This window comes from Capra hircus, chromosome 13, assembly GCF_001704415.2.
Source record: "Capra hircus breed San Clemente chromosome 13, ASM170441v1, whole genome shotgun sequence".
NCBI classification, from domain to species: Eukaryota; Metazoa; Chordata; class Mammalia; order Artiodactyla; family Bovidae; genus Capra; species Capra hircus.
This window is the reverse complement of record NC_030820.1, coordinates 24,961,503-24,981,703: the sequence shown is the minus strand read 5'-3', so window position 1 is coordinate 24,981,703 and position 20,201 is coordinate 24,961,503. Positions and strand designations below refer to the sequence as shown.

Here is a 20,201-nt window from a genome sequence, read left to right as displayed (position 1 = left end):
ATGTCAGGCAATCTTGATACACCCAGGAAAGGTCATTTTAAAAAGGAAAAATAGTTTGTCATCAAAATAGTTTTCTGTAATATTAAAAAACCAGATGAGTGTGATGCAAATATTAAAATTTTGTGAAATCATATAATCAGTTTTATAAAAGGTATTTTGCTGTTGTTCAGTCGCTCAGTCGTATCTGACTCTTTGTGACCCCATGGACTGCAGCACGCCAGGTTTCCCTGTCCTTCACCATTTCCTGGAGCTTGCTCAAACTCCTGTCCATTGAGTCGATGATGCCATCCAGCCATCCTGTCCTCTGTCGTCCCCTTCTCCTCCTGCCTTCAATCTTTCCCAGCATCAGGGTCTTTTCTAATGAGTTGGCTCATAAAAGGCATATGAATTCTATTTAATAGAAATAATTGACCATAGTACTTGAAGTGCTTTGCCTTAATTAAATCCTCAAAATAAGATGAGTGTTATTGCCATTTTGCAGTTTGGAAAACTGAGGAAAGAGTGGTTGACCAAGTTTGCAAAGCTAGAATTCAATTTAGCTAGGATTTGGACCTTGGCCATGTGAGAGCAGAACTTGATGCCTTAACTGCTATTCTATTTTGACTCGCCATAAAAGAGAATGGAGTACTTTCCTTCTTGTTGCTGCTAAATACAACTGAAAACCTGGACAGTATATAGAAAACAAACATAAGAAGACTACATGACAAGATGTTCTGTGTCAGTAGACATTAGGGAGATGCAAATTAAAACCACAATGAGCTCTTACTACACACTTATCAGAATGGCTACAATAAAAAATAATGATAACAGCAAATGCTGGCAAGGGTGTGGAGAAACTTGATCACTCACACATTGCTGGAGGGAATGCCAAGTGGTAGAGTCACCCTGGAAAACACTTTGGCAGTTTCTTAAAGAAAAACCCAAACCCTGTAATTAGCATTTGACTCAGCAATTGCACCCATGGGTATTTATCCCAGAGAAATGAAAACTTACATTCATGCAAAAACCTGTACACAAATATTTTTACTGCTGCTTGATTCGTGTAACAGCCTCAAACTGGAAAGAACCCAGATGTCCTTCCTCACATGCATAGTAAGACAGACTGAGAGACGGCCACATTGTGGAGAACGGCTCAGTAATCACGAGGAACAAACTACTGATACAGCAACAACATGGATGAATCACCGGAGAATTACGTGGAGTGAAAAAGGGTGATCCCAATAGGTTACAGACTGTGATTCCATTTATACAACATTCTTGAGATGACAAAATTATAGGAATGGAGGACACTATAATTGCCAAGCATTATGAAGAGGTGTGGAGTGGGAGAGATATGTGGATTGTAAAACAAGACAGCCAATTCTTGGTTGCAGAACAGATGATGTTACGGTGATTACCTCAAGACACCACATCCCCTTAAGTGATGGTAAAAAATATATTATGGAGACCATTTCCCCCTCACCAAGTGACGGTAAAAACAGAGAGACTGTTTTCCCCTCACCCACCTACCTACATGAATGCTTGCTGTTCCCACCTGGATCGTGTACCTGTTAAGTCTTTCATACATTTTAAAGCGGTTTCAGTTTTAAAGCTTCAATGTTTCCTTCAAATTCGCATTAATTGGATTTATGTACAGTTCTCCAGGAGACTAAGAAGTAAAGCTTTATGTTTTTATTAAAGTCTTTGAAGTATTAGGGTTTATTTTGTTTCTTAAAATAATAGAATCGAATCTTAGCTTAAAAAATCTTTTCTGTGGAAATAGGAAGAAGGAAAAAAAAATCCCTTTGGAAACGATGAATACTCTTCTGTGCCCCTCAGAAAATCAAAGCTATTTTGATAAGTTTTAATTGCCGCCTCACCCTACTTGTTTCACTTTAATTTGAAACCAGAATAACTTCCTGTTGCATTGCCAGATGGCCAGTGATTTCATGGTGACATCGCCCACATGTGCTTTCATGAAGTCTAAACAGAACAGTTCACATTTCTGGGCAAAATCAGAACTTCTGAAATGCCTGCTGCTCTAGAATGAAAGAGCGCAGAAATGGGAAGCCTTACACACTTTTTGAAGAGTCAAGCTTCTGCAGACTTCTGTGATGTAACCATTCTCTTTTCCTCTACTTGCAACCAGAGCAGTGGGTACCAGTCTTGGCTGTAGGATGCAGTCACCTAAGCAGGTTTCAAAAATACTAATGCCTGTGCCCCATCCCCAGAGGGCTGTATTAATAGGTTTCCAGTGTGACCTGAGTCTCAGGAGTTTTTAAAATTGAATTTTTATTTTATATTGGAGTACAGGTGATTCACGATGTCATATTAGTTTCAGCTGTACAGTACAGTGGTTCAATTATACATATACATATATACATTCTCTTTCAGATTCTTTTCCCACATAGGTTACTACAGAATATTGAGTAGAATTCCCTATGCTATACAGTACATCCTTGTTGATTATCTATTTTATATATAGTAGTGTGTATATGTTAATACCAAGCTCCTAACTTATGCCCCCCGCCCCCACATTTTCCCTTTGATAACCAGAAGTTTGTTTTTGAAGTCTTTCTATTTTGTAAATAAGTTCATTTTGTATCACCTTTTTCAATTCCACATATAAGTGATATCATGTATTTATCTGACTTGACTTAGTAGGATAATCTCTAAGTCCATCCATTTTGCTACAAATAGCATTATTTCATTCTTTTTAATGTCTGAGTAATAATCCATCGTATATATGTTCCACTTCTTCTTTATCCATCCCTCTGTTGATGGACATTTAGATTGCTTCCATGTCTTGGCTATTGTGACTACTGCTGCTATGAACATAGGGATGCATGTATCTTTTTGAATTATGGTTTTCTCAGGGTATTTCTGGATCATATGATAGTTCTATTTTTAGTTTTTAAAGGAACCTCCATACTTCATCCATAGTGGTTGTACCAATTCATATTCCTACCAACAGTATAGGAGGGTTCAGGAGTTTTTTAGAGCTCCTGGAAATTAGCCTGGATTGAGAAGCACAAATCTTTATGCATTTGATCAAATCCACATGCTATTTAACTTGCTGTTTTTATCAACTCAGTTCCTAGCCTGATGAAGCTGCAATTTTCAAAATTGGAATTGGAATTCTAAATGAGATTTTTACATCAAGGTTCTAAGTTCCCTCTTCAGTAATTAGCTCAATTTTTAAAATTAGTAAATTAGGGCTTCCCTAGTGGCTCAGTCATAAAGAATCTGCCTGTCTTTGCAGGAAACATGGGTTCAATCCCTGGTGCAGGAAGATCCCATATGTCGCAAAGCTACTAAGCCTGTGAGCCACAGCTATCGAGCCCAGGAGCTGCAACTACTGAGCCCTCATGCCTCAACTCCTGAGGCTCACAAGCCCTGGAGCCCATGCTCTGTAACAAGAGAAGCCGCCGCAGTGAGAAGCCCACGCAGTACAACTAGAGTAGCCCCCACTCTCTGCAACTGGAGAAAAGCCCGCCTGACAATAAGACCTAGTGCAGCCCAAAATAAATAAATAAATTTTAAAATTAATTAAATTAGTAAATTAGTGACCTTGATCTTGGTAATCATTCTACATCTATGTATATAAAATCATCAGGTTGTACCCTTTAAATACAGCTCTATTCATCAATTATTCCTCAATAAAATAAAATGCTCCTAAATTTTACTCGTAAAAAACTTTAGTAAATCCGATTTTGCAGTTTGGGTGTCCTTGAACAAACTGGAGGCCCCTGACATGTAGCAGGTTGTAATTTGGCTGTAGCACAAATTTGAATGAGACGCTTCACAGGCTGGAGAGCTGGGGCATGTACTTTTCCATTCAATTTTGCAATTTTCCTGTTGTTGTGGCTAGGCTCACTGTATGGGATCTTCATGCGCACCTTTGGAAATGGCCGAAGAAAATGTTGGTGAAAGTGAAAAGATAAATTCACTTTTGGAGTGAAGATATCCATCAAAAACATTCCACTGTTAACCATTCCCATGTTTCTGTAATTCATGTATTTACCTTCCTGCCCCCATGCTCCATCCCTCAACATATGCAATCATATTCTCAATCTCGTTTTCAAGAGCCACTTTTGAAAACTATTTATTTGGCTGCTCTGGGTCTTAGTAGTGGCATATGGGATCTAATTCCACGATCAGAGATTTAACCCTGGGCCTCCTGCATTGGGAACACAGAGTCTTAGCCACTAAACTACCGAGGAAGTCCCCTCAAGACCCTAATATTTCTATAGTGTATTTTAGCGAAAGAAGTAGCAAGTATCTCTTCTTTCCAACTCTACCTCCTTATCACCATTCTGTTTCTCCTATGACTTCACTCTCTTTTCTTTGCCCTGTAGTGTACATCCTCCCAGCTGAAAATGGAAAAACTATCTTATGCTGTTTCTGATAATACCTTGTGAATATACTGAAGCCTTTTTTATGGCTTGGTATATGGTCAGCTCTCATCACTGTTTCCTGGGAGCCCTGATGGCAGGTACTCTTTTATTTTCAGAGGAGTTTGATAGATACATATTTTAAGCTTGTTAATTCTGTTTTTCAGGCCCTCAGCGTTTTTACTCTCCTATCAGTTTGCCCTGACAAAGACTGAAGAAAGGCATGTTAAATTTGTCATTTAAAAAATGGAAGTAATGCTTTCTCATAAATAATTTTAGGGGAAAATGGTGATCAAATGGTGATCAAGGTGCTGCTGCTTCTCATTCCCCATTCTCAATTCCATACCTCAAAGACAAATGCTGTTAAGAGTTTCTGATTTTCATTGTGTTGTGGAAATAGATTAAATAGATTGTATTGTATACTATATTATGTCTAAATATATTGTATATGTTGTAGAATGTGTTTCTGACATGTCTTCAGAGTTTATTTTGGGTGTTAGTCACTCAGTTGTATCGTGTCCGACTCTGCAATCCCGTGGACTACAGCCCACCAGGCTCCTCTGTCCATGGGGATTCTCCAGGCAAGGACTAGAGTGGGTTGCCATGCCCTCTTCCAGGTAATCTTTCCAACCCAGGGATGGAACCCAGGTCTCTCGCATTGCAGGCAGATTCTTTACCAACTGAGGCACCAAGGAAGCCCAAGTATACTGGAGTGGGTAGCCTATCCCTTCTCCAGGAGATCTTCCTGACCTAGGAATTGAACCGGGATCACCTACATTGCAGGCAGATTCTTTATCAGCTGAGCTACAGGGAAACCCAGAGCTTATTTTTAAAGAACTAAAATACTGCAGCTAAACCCTTGCCACCCCTCTTTTCTGTCCTTCCTTCTTGCCTTCTGAAGTTGATGTGTATTATTCTATGATTTTTATACTTTTCATTCAGATGTGTTTACCATAAACAATATATGTTGCTCATATGGATACATAGGTATATAGTATTTACTCAAACTGCTCATCTCTTCACAACTTACCTCTTCACTCAACATAATTCTATTGATATAAATTGATATTTGGTGATATATTCATTTTACATGCTAAATAGACTTGTGTTGCTTACATAAAGCTGTTTTTATCTTTCACCTACTGAAGAACATATTATATCTGATTTTTTAGAAAGGGATACTTTCTACTTTCTACTTGAATACAAAAGGGGCAGTTTCTCTGGGGGAGACATATAGAAGTAAATTTTTTTCTAGAATAGAATATGTAGCTATTCAATTTTCCTAGCTATTATATTTTTAAATGTGCTTGTCAAAATGGTTTTCATTTACTCAACACATATTTTATTGGGTGTCTAGTATAAGCCAGGTCTGTTCAAGGCACAAGGATTTAGCCATAAACACTTCTGAGGTTTACGTTTGAAGCTGGGAAGAGATGCAATAAATAAAAATACAAAACACCAGGTGGCAATTAGTGCTTTGAAAAATTAAAGTCTAAAGGGTGGGGAGGGAGCAGTTGGCTTGGGGTAGGGCGGGTGGATACTATACTATTTTAAGTGGGGGCAGGGGATCAGGGAAGCCCTGTCTAGTAAAGTGGGAACAGCAGGTGCAAACAGCAGGTGAGCTGCAGGAGTGTGTGTGTGTGTTTGAGGAGCAGCAAGGGTATGGGTGTGGCTGCACTAGAACCAATAGCCAGGAGGTGGATCAAGGAGAACCAAGGTAAAGCATTGTAAGAATTTGGAGGACTTCCCTGGTGTTCCAGTGGCTAAGACCCTGTGCTCTCAATGCAGGGGGCCTGGGTTCTATCCCTGGTCGGGGAATTAGATCTCACTTTCCACAGCGAAGATCCAGCACAGCCAAATAAATAAAATAATTTTAAGTTAGGGTTCTTTTTCCAAGTGAAATGGGAAGTCAGTAGATGGTTTTAAGCAAAGAAGTGACGTGATCTGACTTAGGTCCTAAAAGGGATGACCCTGGCTCCCGTGTTGAGAGCAGACCTAAGCTGTGGGCAGAAGCTCCAACACTGAAGACTGTCATCTTCATTCAGGCAGCAGACGATTGGCTTGGATTTGAGTGAGAACTATGGAGGTGAGTAGAAGCTGGATACGATTTGATGTTAGAGCTGAGAGTTTACTGATGGTCAGATGTGGGGTGTGAGAGAAAGTCAATCAAGGCTGCCTCAAAGCTTTTGGTCTCAAGCAACAGGATGCTGTTAATATAGGAAAAAGAGATGAAGGCACCTTACACTTGAGACCTCTTTTGAATCTCAAGGTGGAGATAATAGTCCTGACAGCTTTTGCAGACAATCTAGGGGGTGGAGCCTGAGCAACCAGAGTTGCCATTTGCTGGTGTGATGAATTTATATTTCCCACCTGCAGTGTGTAAGAGCTTCTGTTTTCATCAACAGTTCAACACTTGATGTTATCAGACTTATTTTTGCCAGTCTGATGGATTTGAAATGGTCTCATTATCACTTTAATTTGCATTATCCTGATTCCAGTGATACTGAGCATCTTTTATGGTTAGTGGCCACGTGTGTTTCCTCTCTTGTGAACTGCCTATTTATCTTTTTGTATTTTATTTATTGGTTTATAGGAGCTTTTTATAAACTCGATATAAATCCTTGGTGGGTTATATATCAGCAACATACATCGTCTGCTAGTTCATGGCTTGTCTTTTCACATTATTTATATTATTTAGTCACTCAACACTTCTACATTAAATACCATAAGAATACTATTTCATAACTCCCTATAACCATTGAGGAAATTACTACTGTTAACACGTTTTTCACGTTTCTTTGTCCTTTCACCTCTCAATTTTTTGTACCCTTATTCTTATTCTAGTATATTATACTGACAGCATTGTTGCTTTCCGTTTTAGTACTTTTCTTTCAAGATTTACAATGTGTACATGCTATATGATCATGAGAATAATCAGTTGTTTCATTCCTTTTATATTTTCTCCAAGTCCTCTCTTAGTGAATGACACAGTCATATCAGAGAATTGTTTTGAGGAAAGGTGATCTTTTTCCCAAATCTTTATATAGTTGAGAGTGTCTTTCTGCAGCTTTTCTTTTTTTTTGGCTGTGGTGCTAGCCACATGGCATGTGGGGTATTTCGATCAAACCCATTCCCCCTGCCTCGGGAATGGGGAGTCTTCACGTCCAGTGGAGTGGGTCCACTTCCCTGGACCACCAGGGAAGTCATCTGCTGCTCTTAGATGTGGATGCCTACATGATTGTTATCTTGTCACATTCTTTTTTCTCCAAAACTCTGTTCCTATCAATTCATACTGAGAAGAGTTCTGCAGTCAGTAATGTTTTTCCTTTGGATCAGAGGTCAGCAAACTTTTTCTGGAAAGACCCAGATAGAAAATATTTTAGGCTTTGCAGGCAATACGGTCTCTTGCAATTAAAGTGCTGAAGCAGCCACAGACAAGTAAACAAATAACCATGGTTGTATTCCCATAAAGCTTTATTTTCTTTCTTTTTTCCCCCCCCAAAAAACAGGCAGCAAACTGGATTAAGTCTCTGGGCTAAAATTTATCACCCCCTGCTTTGGCCAATTCACTTTTAAGATTCTTTTCTTTTTTAAAATAATCTAAGCTTAACAACTTCCCCCTCCCCACAAGTAGATATTCTCTTTTAATAATTCCTGAAACATGGTAAGTCCTTCTAATTTTTGACATTACAAAAAAAGTTCACATATAGTTTAGGCAAAAGCTAAGCTCCTATACCAAAAAGATCTTAGAAATACAATGGTCCTTATATATAGAAGTGGCAAGATGGAAGGCTGGGTCTGTTTCTGGTATTAATAGCAATCCAGAAGTAGTCAGTTCAGGCCTGCCACATCTCTGGCATCTTCCACAGGTGACTTCCATCTGTGGGTCAAAGGAGATGCTGACATTCTCAGTACCTACTGTAAGATTCCCAGATAAAACATAGGTCACCCTGTTTAATTTGAATTGTAGATAAACAACAAATAATTCTTTAGTACAAGTATGTCTCATGCAATAATTGAGATATGCTGAAAATGTGTTCCTTTACATGAAATTCAAATTGAACTGGGCATTCTTTATTTGCTAAACCTGGGAATCTCTTTTTCAGCCATCATGAAGAGGACAAGGGGCTAGAAAGGCACAGGTTCAGTCTTTTAAGGGAAACCTCCACAGTGGCAGACCCTCATTTCTGCCCACCATTCATTGGCTTGAATTTAGTCTTAGGGCCACACCTAGTTAGAAGGAAGGCTGAGAAACTAGGTCTAGCTTACTGACCACGTGGCCAGCCAAAATACTATTTTTATGAAAGGAGAGAACAGATATAGGAGAGTATATTACATCTTTTAATAATTTTCTTAGTTCCGTTACTTCTAAACTCTTTGTTAGATGCACTGGTTTCTCCAAATTGGATTTTGGTTACTTGTCCTCCTTATTTTTCATCTCCTATCTAATCATTTTAACCTTTTTGACTTTTTCTTATAAAGTGTTTTTAAAAGCCTGTCATCCTCCCCATTATTTTCTGCCAGATATTTCTTCTCCTTTTTTTCCCTGCAGTACCCATGTGAGATCTTAGTTCTCCTAACCAGGGATTCAACCTATGCCCCCTGCTTCCCCTGAAGTATGGAGTCCTAACCACTAGAACATCAGGGAATTCTCCAAATGTTTCTTCTTATTGCTTATAATTCAGTTATTATACACACACATAGAGAGAGAGAGAGAGAAAGAGAGAGACAGTGGCTGAATTATTTTTGGGTGGATTCAGCCAATAAAGAGCCACAGTAGGAGATTGGAAGAAGGCAAAAGGGTGGGTTCATAGAACGTGGCACAAGATTGGGCTCTCTCTTAGTTGCAATATCTATTTTTTTTCTTTCTGTGTTGCAATTTTAGAAAATTAAAATGTAATTGAAAAATCTTTGGGGAGAAAAGTGATGCAAGCATGCAGCTATCCTTTTGCTGCTGCCGCTAAGTCACTTCCGTCATGTCTGACTCTGTGCGTCCCCATAGACGGCAGCCCACCAGGCTCCTCTGTCCCTGGGATTTTCCAGGCAAGAGTACTGGAGTGGGTTGCCATTGCCTTCTCCTGCAGCTATCTTACTGAAGCCCAAATGTGAATTGCCCTAAATCATCGTGCAAACCTTTCCTATCTGAAAGTAGAATCTGTGGTTAGCTGACTTTGGGATTAGAAGAGAACGCAGGCAGTGATAGGAATAGAGGGGTGGGATCTACAGTGCCAGGGAGTTTTGAAAGATAGTGAGTTTCACTGAGTCAAGGATTGGTGGGGTCTTTAGATGTCTCTCCTCCTTCTGCCCTGAGAAGGTGAACGGGAAGGGTAGGATATTGTTTTCATTCTGAAGAAAAAGATTTGATTGCTCTGGATCAGGCCTACAATATCAAAATCAATTGCTAACACAGTTTCTTAGTTGGAATGGTTGGTATTTAGTTTTTTTTCCCCAAGATGATGAAGACATATTTCAGTTCTCCAGTTTGACTCTGGATTGCTACCCAGATTGCACAGTATTTTCACAGGATGTTCCAGCTCATATTTAGTTGGGTGGGTGGAAACCTTTAAAAAACTGGTCTCATATTTTTAAGGGAAACTGGAATGCTTATAAATGGAAGTCACGATTCTCAGGGTAAAAGAAAAACGTGGACATTTTAATTCTTTTTCCTCAAAATATAGACATAAACTCTTCATAATGCTGATGAATATAAATACCATACCACTCAATTTTAATTATGGAGGTGCTGAAATAAATATTTGAATCCAGAAGAGAATGTCTGCTACATGATTACGGTTAAACTATGGGCTTTATAATTAGTGCCAAAGTGCAAGTCCTTGTGAGTTCTTGGCAGGGTAATGTGGTCAAAAATCAGTTTGGTCACCAGAGGTGGACTCAGGTAAAGAGATAAAATGTGGTACTTCTGGGAATCGAGGCCCACGTCAAGTGTTCTTCTTGCGGGCACCTCATGTAATGTATACTTTCCCTTTTAGGCACGTGCACACAGACACGTATATATATCTTCCAGCAACCCAGAGCGTTGTTGGATGGCCAGGTATTTCTTTTCTTTCTTTTTTTTTTTTAAAACAGTGGTTAGATGCCATGAAGTAGGTGGCAATGCCTTAACCGTATGTGTGTTGTCAGGCCTGAGAGCCTCTTCCATCCTTGTCAAGGGGAGTGCTAACCTTCTCTCCTTTCATGCAATACAGGGATTTCTTGAGGTATAAATATTTATCAATAATAGTCACACAATCATCATTCCTTTCTTGAATAATTTTGTAGTGAAATGTGCAAAAGCTGTGGTAGGTATTATGGAGTTCTGAAGAAACCAAATGCCCTAGGAATTGGCCCTAGAGAAGTTTACAGTCTAGGCAGAAAAGGAGATAATAATCAGGTTCCTTGGAGAAGGAAATGGCAACCCACTCTGGTATTCTTGCCTGGAAAATCCCATGGACAGAGGAGCCTCGCCAGCTATCATACATGGGATATGACTTAGTGACTAAACCACCATCAGGTAATAATATAAGATTGTTTATGATCAAGTAACTTATTACTAGCAACAAATAAACATATAAACCACAAAGAAACATTCAAGCAGAGTACTGGTCCAAAGAAAGGAAAGACCAGGTTAAGTTGAAGGCAGAGAAATTATTCAAGTATGTCTATTGTGTGTGAACTTGCTACACACTATATACTTTGAATAAAACAGCATCAATACCTTACAGATTAGAAATTAATAATTGAAGATAGTGATCTTGCAGACAGAAATAATAAATCATATATTTCGCAGATGCAGAGCATTAAATTAGTAAATACACTATTTAAAAGAGGTAATGAAGGAAGGAGAGTCTTAGAAATTATTGTTGTTTTTAATTTTTTAATTTTTAAAAATTTTAATTGGAGGCTAATTACTTTACAATATTGTGGTGGTCTTTGCCATACATTCACATGAATCAGCCATGGGTATACATGTGTTCCCCATCCTGACCCTCTCTCCCACCTCCTTCCCCATCCCATCCCTCAGGGTCATCCCAGTGCACCAGCCCTGAGCACCCTGTCTTATTCATCGAACCTGGACTGGCGATCTATTTCAGTATTTTATTTTATTATTATTTATTATTTCTATTTTATTATTGACTGTGGCATGGCTTTTGAGATCTTAATTCCCCCCACCAGGGATTGAACCTGGGCCCTTGGCAGTGAAAGTGTTGATTCCTATACACTGGACCACCAGGGAATTCCCTAGAAATTACTTATTGTGGAAAATCACTGCCTCTCCTTGATTACAATAGTTAAATGCCTTTCCAGAAAGGTGAGTTCTCTGTAGTTATTCAATTCAACAAGAAAGTCTTTTTTCAAAGAAATATTAGTAGATAATGTGTCTTTTTCTATTGTATGAGTAATAAATAAAATATACAGTATAGTCCTAAAACCAAAAAAAGGCTTAATCCTCTGGGTGCTATTGGTCTTAACTGCCTCAGACACATAGTTCTGCAAATGCTTCATCCCAACTACACATTTCATCTGTGGAATTTGCTGGCAAACACTTGTGCTTCTTAGAATTACCAACTTCCATACTGAGAGTAGAAATCATCCATAGATTATCACCGAATGACATTAGATCAGGGGCTAGGACAACTTATTAATAGTTCTATTTTGGCTTTTTCAGATAATGATTTACCAAAACAATAATATTGTGTCATTAACAAACTCAAAGCTGAACATTTTGAGGTTATAGTTCCCATCTTTAAGAATGTCTTGCCTACGTTGCAAGAATTACAGTGTACAAGGTTGTCTTAGAATTGCTATTAATATAACTGTAGGTGGCACCAGTGGTAAAAAAGAAAAGAAAAGAAAATGTGCCTGCCAATACAGACAGAATAGACACGGGTTCGATCCCTGGGTTGGGAAGATCCCCTGGAGTAGGAATGGCAACCCACTCCAGCATTCTTCCCTAGAAAATTCCATGGACAGAGGAGCCTGGCAGGCTACAGTCCATGGGGTCGCAAAGAGTTGGACACGAGAGAGGCAGGGGCAGGGGTGAGGAATTTCTGGGACTGTTTCAAGGGAGACTCTCAGACGTTAGATTCTAGGAAATTTACACATTTATTAGTTATGCTCAAAAGAAGAAAATATCAGCCTTTCAAAGTAAACGAAGCTAGAATTACTGTGAGTTCTTGCTTAGCCATGATATTTGGGATAAAGAATACCAAGGTACCACCAAGTGCAAAACCCACGGCTAATTCCAAGTCTCCTCAGTTCCAAAGATCCCCAAACCTATTGTTTCACCAAATCTCTCACTGGAACAGTTAACAAGTAGCCACAGGATTTAGGTTTGGCTGGTTTTCCTTTCTCCTGCCCTCCCTCTGGTGGAGGTGTTAATGAGTGAAACACCCAAGATGGGCAGCTGAAAACAACGCCAAGCCTTTTTTGCATCCTCCACCAATTATACTGTCAGCCTTTGGAAAGGAGAAGGCTGCTGCTTCCCAGATGCCTAGAGGGCGTCCACAAAGTCTATTCAGAATACATCTACGTGAGAGCTCAAGCAGTTATTAAAGTATTGTTACTGTTCATGCCTTAGAAAGGAATAGACCTAATTTTTTAAGCTGGGTTAATATGTTCCTAATAAATGCCAATGAAATAAAAGTATAGAGTTCCTATTGGGAAAACAGGACAAACCCCTCCTTCATAATAATATTTTATATTACTATGTAATATAAATATATTTATATGTATTTATAATAGTAATATTTTTATAGTAATGTTTATTATTATAATATAATAGTAATAAAATAGTAATATTTTAATTGGAATAATGTTTTTACCTTTTAAAAACTCCTTTATGTCTATCGTCTCATTTGATGCTCTCAACAGCCCAACAAGAGTGGGAAGGTCCTGTCATACTGGAGATCCCAGGAGAGGGCTAGGACTTAGGTTTCCCAAATCTTAGCTCTGGTCTTTTTTTACTTTTGCATCCAGATAGCCTAATGCATATAAGATACATATGGTTCGGACTTCCCTAGTGGTCCAGTGGTTAGAACTTCGAGCTCCCAATGCAGGGGGTCTGAGTTCAATCCCTTTTCAGGGAACTAGATTCCATATGCTGCAACAAAGATGGAAGACCTTGCATGCCACACCTAAGACCTAGTGCAGCCAAATAAATTAATTAATTTAAAAAAGATACATATGGTAGCAAGAACAGAATCCTACTGATTCTAGATGTAGGGTTAAGTCAGTTAATCACAAAACACAATGATCAGTACAGGATAAGCTAAGTAAATGCTGGCTACTGTTGTTATTATTAAAACTTGTGTTAGAAATAAGGATAGTGTTGTAGAGAAAAACATGACTCTGGACCCTATGTCCTGGAGTTGAATTCTTGCTCTGCAGTGTACCTGTTTCATTAAGTTTTGTGTAGAGCTCTGGGAGGACACAACTGAGCAACTGAACTGAACTGAAAGCTCTGGGAGGAATACTCAGCTGGCAGTGCTACCTAGACAGTAGTCACTGTTACTTGTTAGCTCTAGTACTTTACAGAAGTAAAACTGTGCCCTAGGTCACATGGTAAATGATGAAGCTAGACTGTAATCCCCATCCTTACACTTATCTCCTATAGAAATGGCTTTCTAAATTACATTGTGGGCATGCATGCTCAGTCATGTCCAGCTCTTTGCCACCCATGTACTGTAGCCCACCTGGATTCTCTGTCCGTGGAATTTTCCACGCAAGAATACTGGGGTGGGTTGCCATTTCCTCCTCCAGGAGGTCTTCTAAACCTGGGGATTGGACCTGCATCTCCTGAATTGGCAGGAGGATTCTTTACCACTGAGCCACCTAGGAAGCCCCCTAGATTATGTTATTTTCCCACAATTCCCAAAATGTGTCTTACCTTCTTTTCACATCTCCTTCCATGGCCAACATTTATTCTCCTTTACCAAACTGAAATTTAAAGACGCTTACTCCTTGGAAGAAAAGTTATGACCAACCTAGATAGCATATTCAAAAGCAGAGACATTTACTTTGCTGACTAAGGTCCGTCTAGTCAAGGCTATGGTTTTTCCCGTGGTCATGTATGGATGTGAGAGTTGGACTGTGAAGAAGGCTGAGCGCCGAAGAATTGATGCTTTTGAACTGTGGTGTTGGAGAAGACTCTTGAGAGTCCCTTGTGCAAGAAGATCCAACCAGTCCATTCTGAAGGAGATCAGCCCTGGGTGTTCTTTGGAAGGAATGATGCTAAAGCTGAAACTCCAATACTTTGGCCACCTCATGCGAAGAGTTGACTCATTGGAAAAGACTCTGATGCTGGAAGGGACTGGGGGCAGGAGGAGAAGGGGACCACAGAGGATGAGATGGCTGGATGGCATCACTGACTCGATGGACGTGAGTCTGAGTGCACTCCGGGAAGGTGATGGACAGGGAGGCCTGGCGTGCTGCGATTCATGGGGTCGCAAAGAGTTGGACACGACTGAGCGACTGAACTGAACTGAACCAAACTGAAAGCCTTTATTTCCAAAATCAACGTTTATAAAAATTTCCATGACAAAAACCTTAACCCTAGATGTCCTTAGCTGTGAGAGACCCAAGTTATGCCATGCATGCCCATTTGCATTTGTAAAGAAGCTGTTTTGTGCTTAAAATTGTTTTTCTCTTTCTGGACATATTCTTTAAGCCCACTGGAGGTACACTACTTGACCCTGTCTTTCCACTCACTTCTAGTTCATTTACCCTACAGTATCCAGAACTGGCTACTACTATAGTCCAGTGAGCTGTTCAGTAAATTACCCACTGGCTGGCAGGCATTCCTTCTGTTTTATTCTTTTTTTCTTTGTTATTAGCTGACTAGTTTTGTTAGGGGCTGTCCAGACCATGCAAATTTCATGGCCATATAAAAATGAGTCTTTCCTCTAATTAAGGCGAAGGACTTAGCTGTATATTCTAATGTTTGGCACCTTCCACTCTTAGGAAGGTCTAAAAAAAACCACAGCACAGGTTTTCAGGCTCCTGAGAGTGGTTTTGGATTTTTTTCTCAACAAAAAAAAACAGGACCGGAGGCTCGGGACTGCGAGCTGGGTGTGGACGGCGGGGTGGGTGGAGCGGGGAACTGTCTCTAAATCTCATGGGGAGAGTGTGGTTAAAAAAAAGAAGGAAAAGGTACGCAGACCCCAAAGCTTCTTGGGTTGTTTTTTTTTTTTTTTTCTCCCTCAGGAGGGTGGTGGCGGCTGATCAGACACAAAAGCTGGTAGTTCCCCATCCGCGTGAAGATAAAATGCCCCTCAACAGCATCAGCAGGAGGACTGGGAAAGGGAGGAGAGGCGTGTCTGGGAGGAGGCGAAGATGAGGGTGACAAGGTGACAAACCCCGCCGCCGCGGCCCACTCCTCCACTGCAGCTGGAGGAGGACTGGAGGGCGAGCCACCTCCCCGGACCCGGGCGGGGTGGGGAGGGGAGACCGAGGGGCTGTGGCTTTCCTAGCGGGGGCGGGGCAAAGGGTGGAGGGAAGCCTGAGTCAGCAGCCCCTGATTGGTTGGTGTTCTCTCATCGCGTCCTCTGATTGGGCCATTTGCAGCGGGAGATGTTGTGAAGCGCGGCGGGGCGGAGCGAGCCGCCAGGGGTCTGGGGCTAAGCCCCGGGATCTGGCGGGGAGGGGCGGGTGTGGGGCTCCCGGCCCCGCGCCTCTGTGACCTGTGGGGCGGAGAAGCGCCTCCACCTTCCCTCCCAGTTCCGCTAGCCGCGCCGAATTGTTCAGCTGCCCTGAAGATATGACAAGGGCAAAGGACTGAATGAATAACGCTTCGCTGCGAGCCCCCAGCCTCCTTAAAGAGAAGCTCTTTTGCAGTCGGGCGTTGAAAGGACACTCCCTTATCTTGAAGTCCCATATCGCACCCCTCCCGCTGCAGATAGGGGCAAAAACTCACCCGGACGCGTACCCCGCAGTCCGGGACCCATGATCTCTGACACCCCCCCCCTAATTCTGAGTATCTAGAATCCTCGCCCCCCCAACCCCTCCCCGGCCCTGACGCCGAGAACAGGGTCCCTTCCTAGTGGAAGCCCAGGTTCCCGGCCGCTCCCGCTCAGCGCTCTGGAGATTGGAGAAGGCGGGGAGGGTTTTCTGTGTTTGGTTTTTGGGGAGGTGTTGGGGGCGGGTGAGGGCTTGTAGGTCCCGACGTAAATTGGGAGGGGGTTGGCGAGCACCCCCACCGACCCGCGCCCCAGGCTAATCCCCCTGCTTCAGCGTCTGTTCCCCGGACCATATTATTCAAGACAGAAAATATTCAGCCCCAGAGCCTCCCCTGGGGAGGGGAGGGGAAGGAGGTGGAGTGGGAGGAGGTGGATCCAGGGAGGAAGAAGCGAGAAATCCGCCCCCGGGAAACAGCTCGGCGCGGCTGCGGAGCGGAGCAGTTCTGTCACTTGGCGATCGCGGGCGCCCGAGCGCGGCCCCGGCCCGGCCCGGCAAGGCGAGGGGAGAGTCCGGCGGCCGCCGCCCCGCCCCACGCCCTCCCGCGGCGGCCGAGAGCCCGGGGCCGGCCGGGGCAGGTCGCGGCGGTGTCTGGGAGCGGTCGGCCGGGGGCGGCGGCCTCGGAGCGCGGCGGAGGCTGGTAGCGCCGGCTCGTCCTCCCGCTTGGTCCGCTGTGCGCCAGGCGTGCGCGCCGTCCGGGGGACTGGCCGGGCCCGGTGCGGATCTACTCGGCGCGCTTGCTCCGGTGCGTGTCTGCTTGACTTTCCGCCTCGGCGGACAGGGCGCAGCGCCGGCGGGCGGGTGGAGAGGGAGAGCCGGGCTCGCCGCGGGCTCCCTCCCTTCCCGCCACCCCGCCCGGGCGCTGGCGCGGGGCCGGAGAGAGTGGTGGCGGGAGCCCGGCGGGGGCAGAGGGGCCGCGCCCGCGTGTGCGAGCGAGGGAGGGCCGGCGGGAGGAGGGAAGGGCACAAAGGCCGGCAGCGGGCGCCGGGGTCCCGCCGGCCGGCCGTGGAGGAGGGGCGCCTCCCGTGCGCTCATGAATATTAACCGAGCCTGCGGCCTAGCGCGCCCCGGCTGGGCCCGGCGCCCTGCCCGCGTCCCCGCCGCTCGCCTCTGCGCCTTGGAAGCCGGGACAGGCGGGGCGCGGAGGGTGAGCCCCCTCGCTTTTGGCTTTTCCCTCGGGTCTCCCCACTCTTTTTTGAAAGTACATATTTGGGCCGCCCTTCCCGAGAGATCGCGCTCCCCGATCTGCCTCTGGAAGGGGCGGAGGAAATAGTGGTAGGTGGGTGGTGGTTTCCCCCCCCCCCAAATTTTTTTTTCCCCCTAGGCGGCCCCGGGAAAACGGGACGATCGTGTCGAGGCGTAGTTTGGGGCGCGGCAACTAAATAAAAGTTGCTGGGACTGCGGCTTCATTTCTGTGGCTCCGGAATAATGCCCCGGAGAGGGACTCCCTCCCGGCGCTGGGCACACCTCCCCGCCCGGCCCCGCGCCGTCCCCGCCCAGCCCCGCCGCGGGCCAAGGAAAACAGCCGCCTCCTCGGGGACACCGGCCGGTCGGGGCGGAGGGCGGGCGCCCCAAGTCCCCCAGGCCGCCTGGAAACGCCGGCAGAGCCGCTGGCCGCGTCCGAGCCTGACTTTTTGCTTTTATTTTAGGGAGCTGGGGAGGTGGCGGGGAGCAAAGCGTGTTTTTGAAAAAGTATTCTCCCATTTTAGCCTCGTGGGGACAAAACTTCTGTAAAGTCTTCTTATCCGGGTGATGCAGAAGAACATAAGCTCCCTCTCATTTGCCCAGAAAATACATGAATTTAAATGCACTTGAAAGGGGAATGTTTTTTTCTTGTCGGCTGCAGAAAGTCCGGGCATGTTTGAGGTAACCATCGTGCCGTTCTGATGTCTCTCATTTCCCCCTTGATTTAAAGATTTCCCCCCGCCTTTCTTTCTTATTTTGTATGGGAAGATTATTTCATCTTTTGATTCATCAGCATGGACCGAATTATCTTTCCAAGTGCTGGAAGGGCGAGCTTGGAGTAGACTCGTGGGCAAGGCCAAGGTCAGCGTCTGGAGAAAGTTCATGTCCTTTAACTTTTCCCTCTTTAGGAAAGATCTCTTTGGGAGAGCCTTCACGACGCGCTAGCATTGCTCTCGGACTTGGGAGGAGCGCTAGGAACGAAGGGGACCGCTTTCTGCAGTTGGCCTCACTAGCTGCACAGGAGACTGGTCTTTGTTTTTTACGTCTGGAGAAATGGACGAAGACGGTGAAGGCCGTTGAAGTCGGAAGGAATCATCATCAGGGCATTTGAAAGGCGCCTCATTGAAACCTTCATTTGTCTCAGCAACCCTGCACCCTCTCGGAACCTGGTGTGGAATTCTTACCTTCTTGGTGCATGGTGGCATTTCCCTCCCAATGTGGACTCCCAAGGGTTGGTCCCTTCTTTGTAATTTGAAATGAAATGATGGCCACTCGTCGGACTGGTCTGCCTGAGGGAGATGTTGACACCAAGCTCAAGGCCTGCGGGTCCCCCACCTGTGAGGTAAGTGCAGAGCTGACGTCCCTGCCCAGCTGTGTGGCTTGTGTCTCTGAGGTGTCTGTCCTGCCAGTGTGGGGTGGGGGTCAGCTACCTTGGGGGTCTAAGAAGATCCATCGGCTTTTGGGGCTTTGGGCTGAATGGTGGGAGCGTCCCAGCCTCACCCGTAGGGAGGTGAAACCTTGCCTGGTTTTGTTTCTAGACACTTCAGTGATTCTTTTGCAAGGGCATTTTCCTTACTTTGAAGTGTCCCTATCTTGATCATCTCAGACCACAGAATTCTCCATTTTTAGATGACTAGGAATACCACTAGCTTGTTTTCCTTCACTCCCCATCCTCTGGTAGTTTTGAAGGGCTGGACAGCCCTTGGCTTTGTATATTTCATGTGTGTATCCAGGGTTCCCTCTGGAGATTGAGAGGGCAGCTGGAATCCTTGTTGCTCCTGGACCACTTTCTCTCTCTGACACTGATGCGGTCCGGCCTGCTTGCTGTTGCTATGAATCTCTGCTTTGGGTAGAAAACCAAGTCTTTTCCCGTGGACGGTTTAGGCACAGCTTTGGAAAATGGCTTAATGGAACTATCGTTCCAACTGCCTTAAAAATCTCCTGCTTTCCCTGTTCTTCAGTTTATGCCCTTCCTTTCACTGCTTAGAAGTCCTGTGAGTGTCAGCCTGAGCTGTCAAGTGGCTCATACTGCCTTCATACTAGCATCTTCCGAAGGGTCCAGAAGATTTTACACCAGGCTTCCTGAAATTTTTTGAGCAGGCCGGACAGAAATAGAAAAGCCGTGTATTGGTGGCATCCCTATGCCCTCTTGCCTCTCTTGTCTTTTTTCCTCCTTATTTTTGGTGTTTGTTTCTATAATGGCTTATTTGTGTTTACTTTGTTATTGATGGTTTCTGTAATTAGGTTCCTTTAGACTTTACTTTTGAGATGCCTATGTTTTTATGGAAAGGTTGACAATTGCTTTAGATAATAATAACATCTCCCAGTGAGACATCACTCTCATGGTTTATTTTGTGCCTTGTGTTACAGTTTAACTTTCTGGTCATTGAAACTGGGTCTAGTTCTAAGTGTGTGAGTTTTGGCATTTTGATAAAAATGACTCAAGTTATGTTTTTGTTGGTAAAGCAGCAGAGGAGCTTGCTTCATGCAGCTGACCTCGTACTGGATTAGAAAGTTTATACAGAAATCACGGTGAGCTAGATCAGTGTGCCATTACTATACAGTTGATTAGAACTACAGTATAGGTTTACAGTTAGAAACAGTGTTTTACTTTTCGACACCTGCAAACACCTGCTTCCAGGTAAAAACGTGGTTAAGTATAACACCACAATCCTCTGATCATGGTGAACC

At 43.8% G+C, this 20,201-nt stretch overlaps 1 protein-coding gene across 4 annotated transcripts in view; it reads left to right on the top strand.

Moving 5' to 3' along the window:
- The window catches only part of ARHGAP21 (Rho GTPase activating protein 21), a 132,353-nt gene continuing 129,023 nt past the window's right edge, over nucleotides 16,872–20,201 (top strand). For 2 of the 4 annotated variants that reach the window (XM_018057106.1, XM_018057103.1), the window contains exons 1-2: nucleotides 16,872–17,070; nucleotides 18,419–18,852. In XM_018057106.1, the coding sequence (XP_017912595.1) occupies nucleotides 18,772–18,852 (81 nt within the window). In that variant the 5' untranslated portion in view covers nucleotides 16,872–17,070; nucleotides 18,419–18,771. Of the gene's footprint in view, nucleotides 17,071–17,450; nucleotides 17,473–18,034; nucleotides 18,192–18,418; nucleotides 18,853–20,201 lie in introns of those variants that run through there. The other 2 variants (XM_018057104.1, XM_018057105.1) reach the window with 2 other exon arrangements.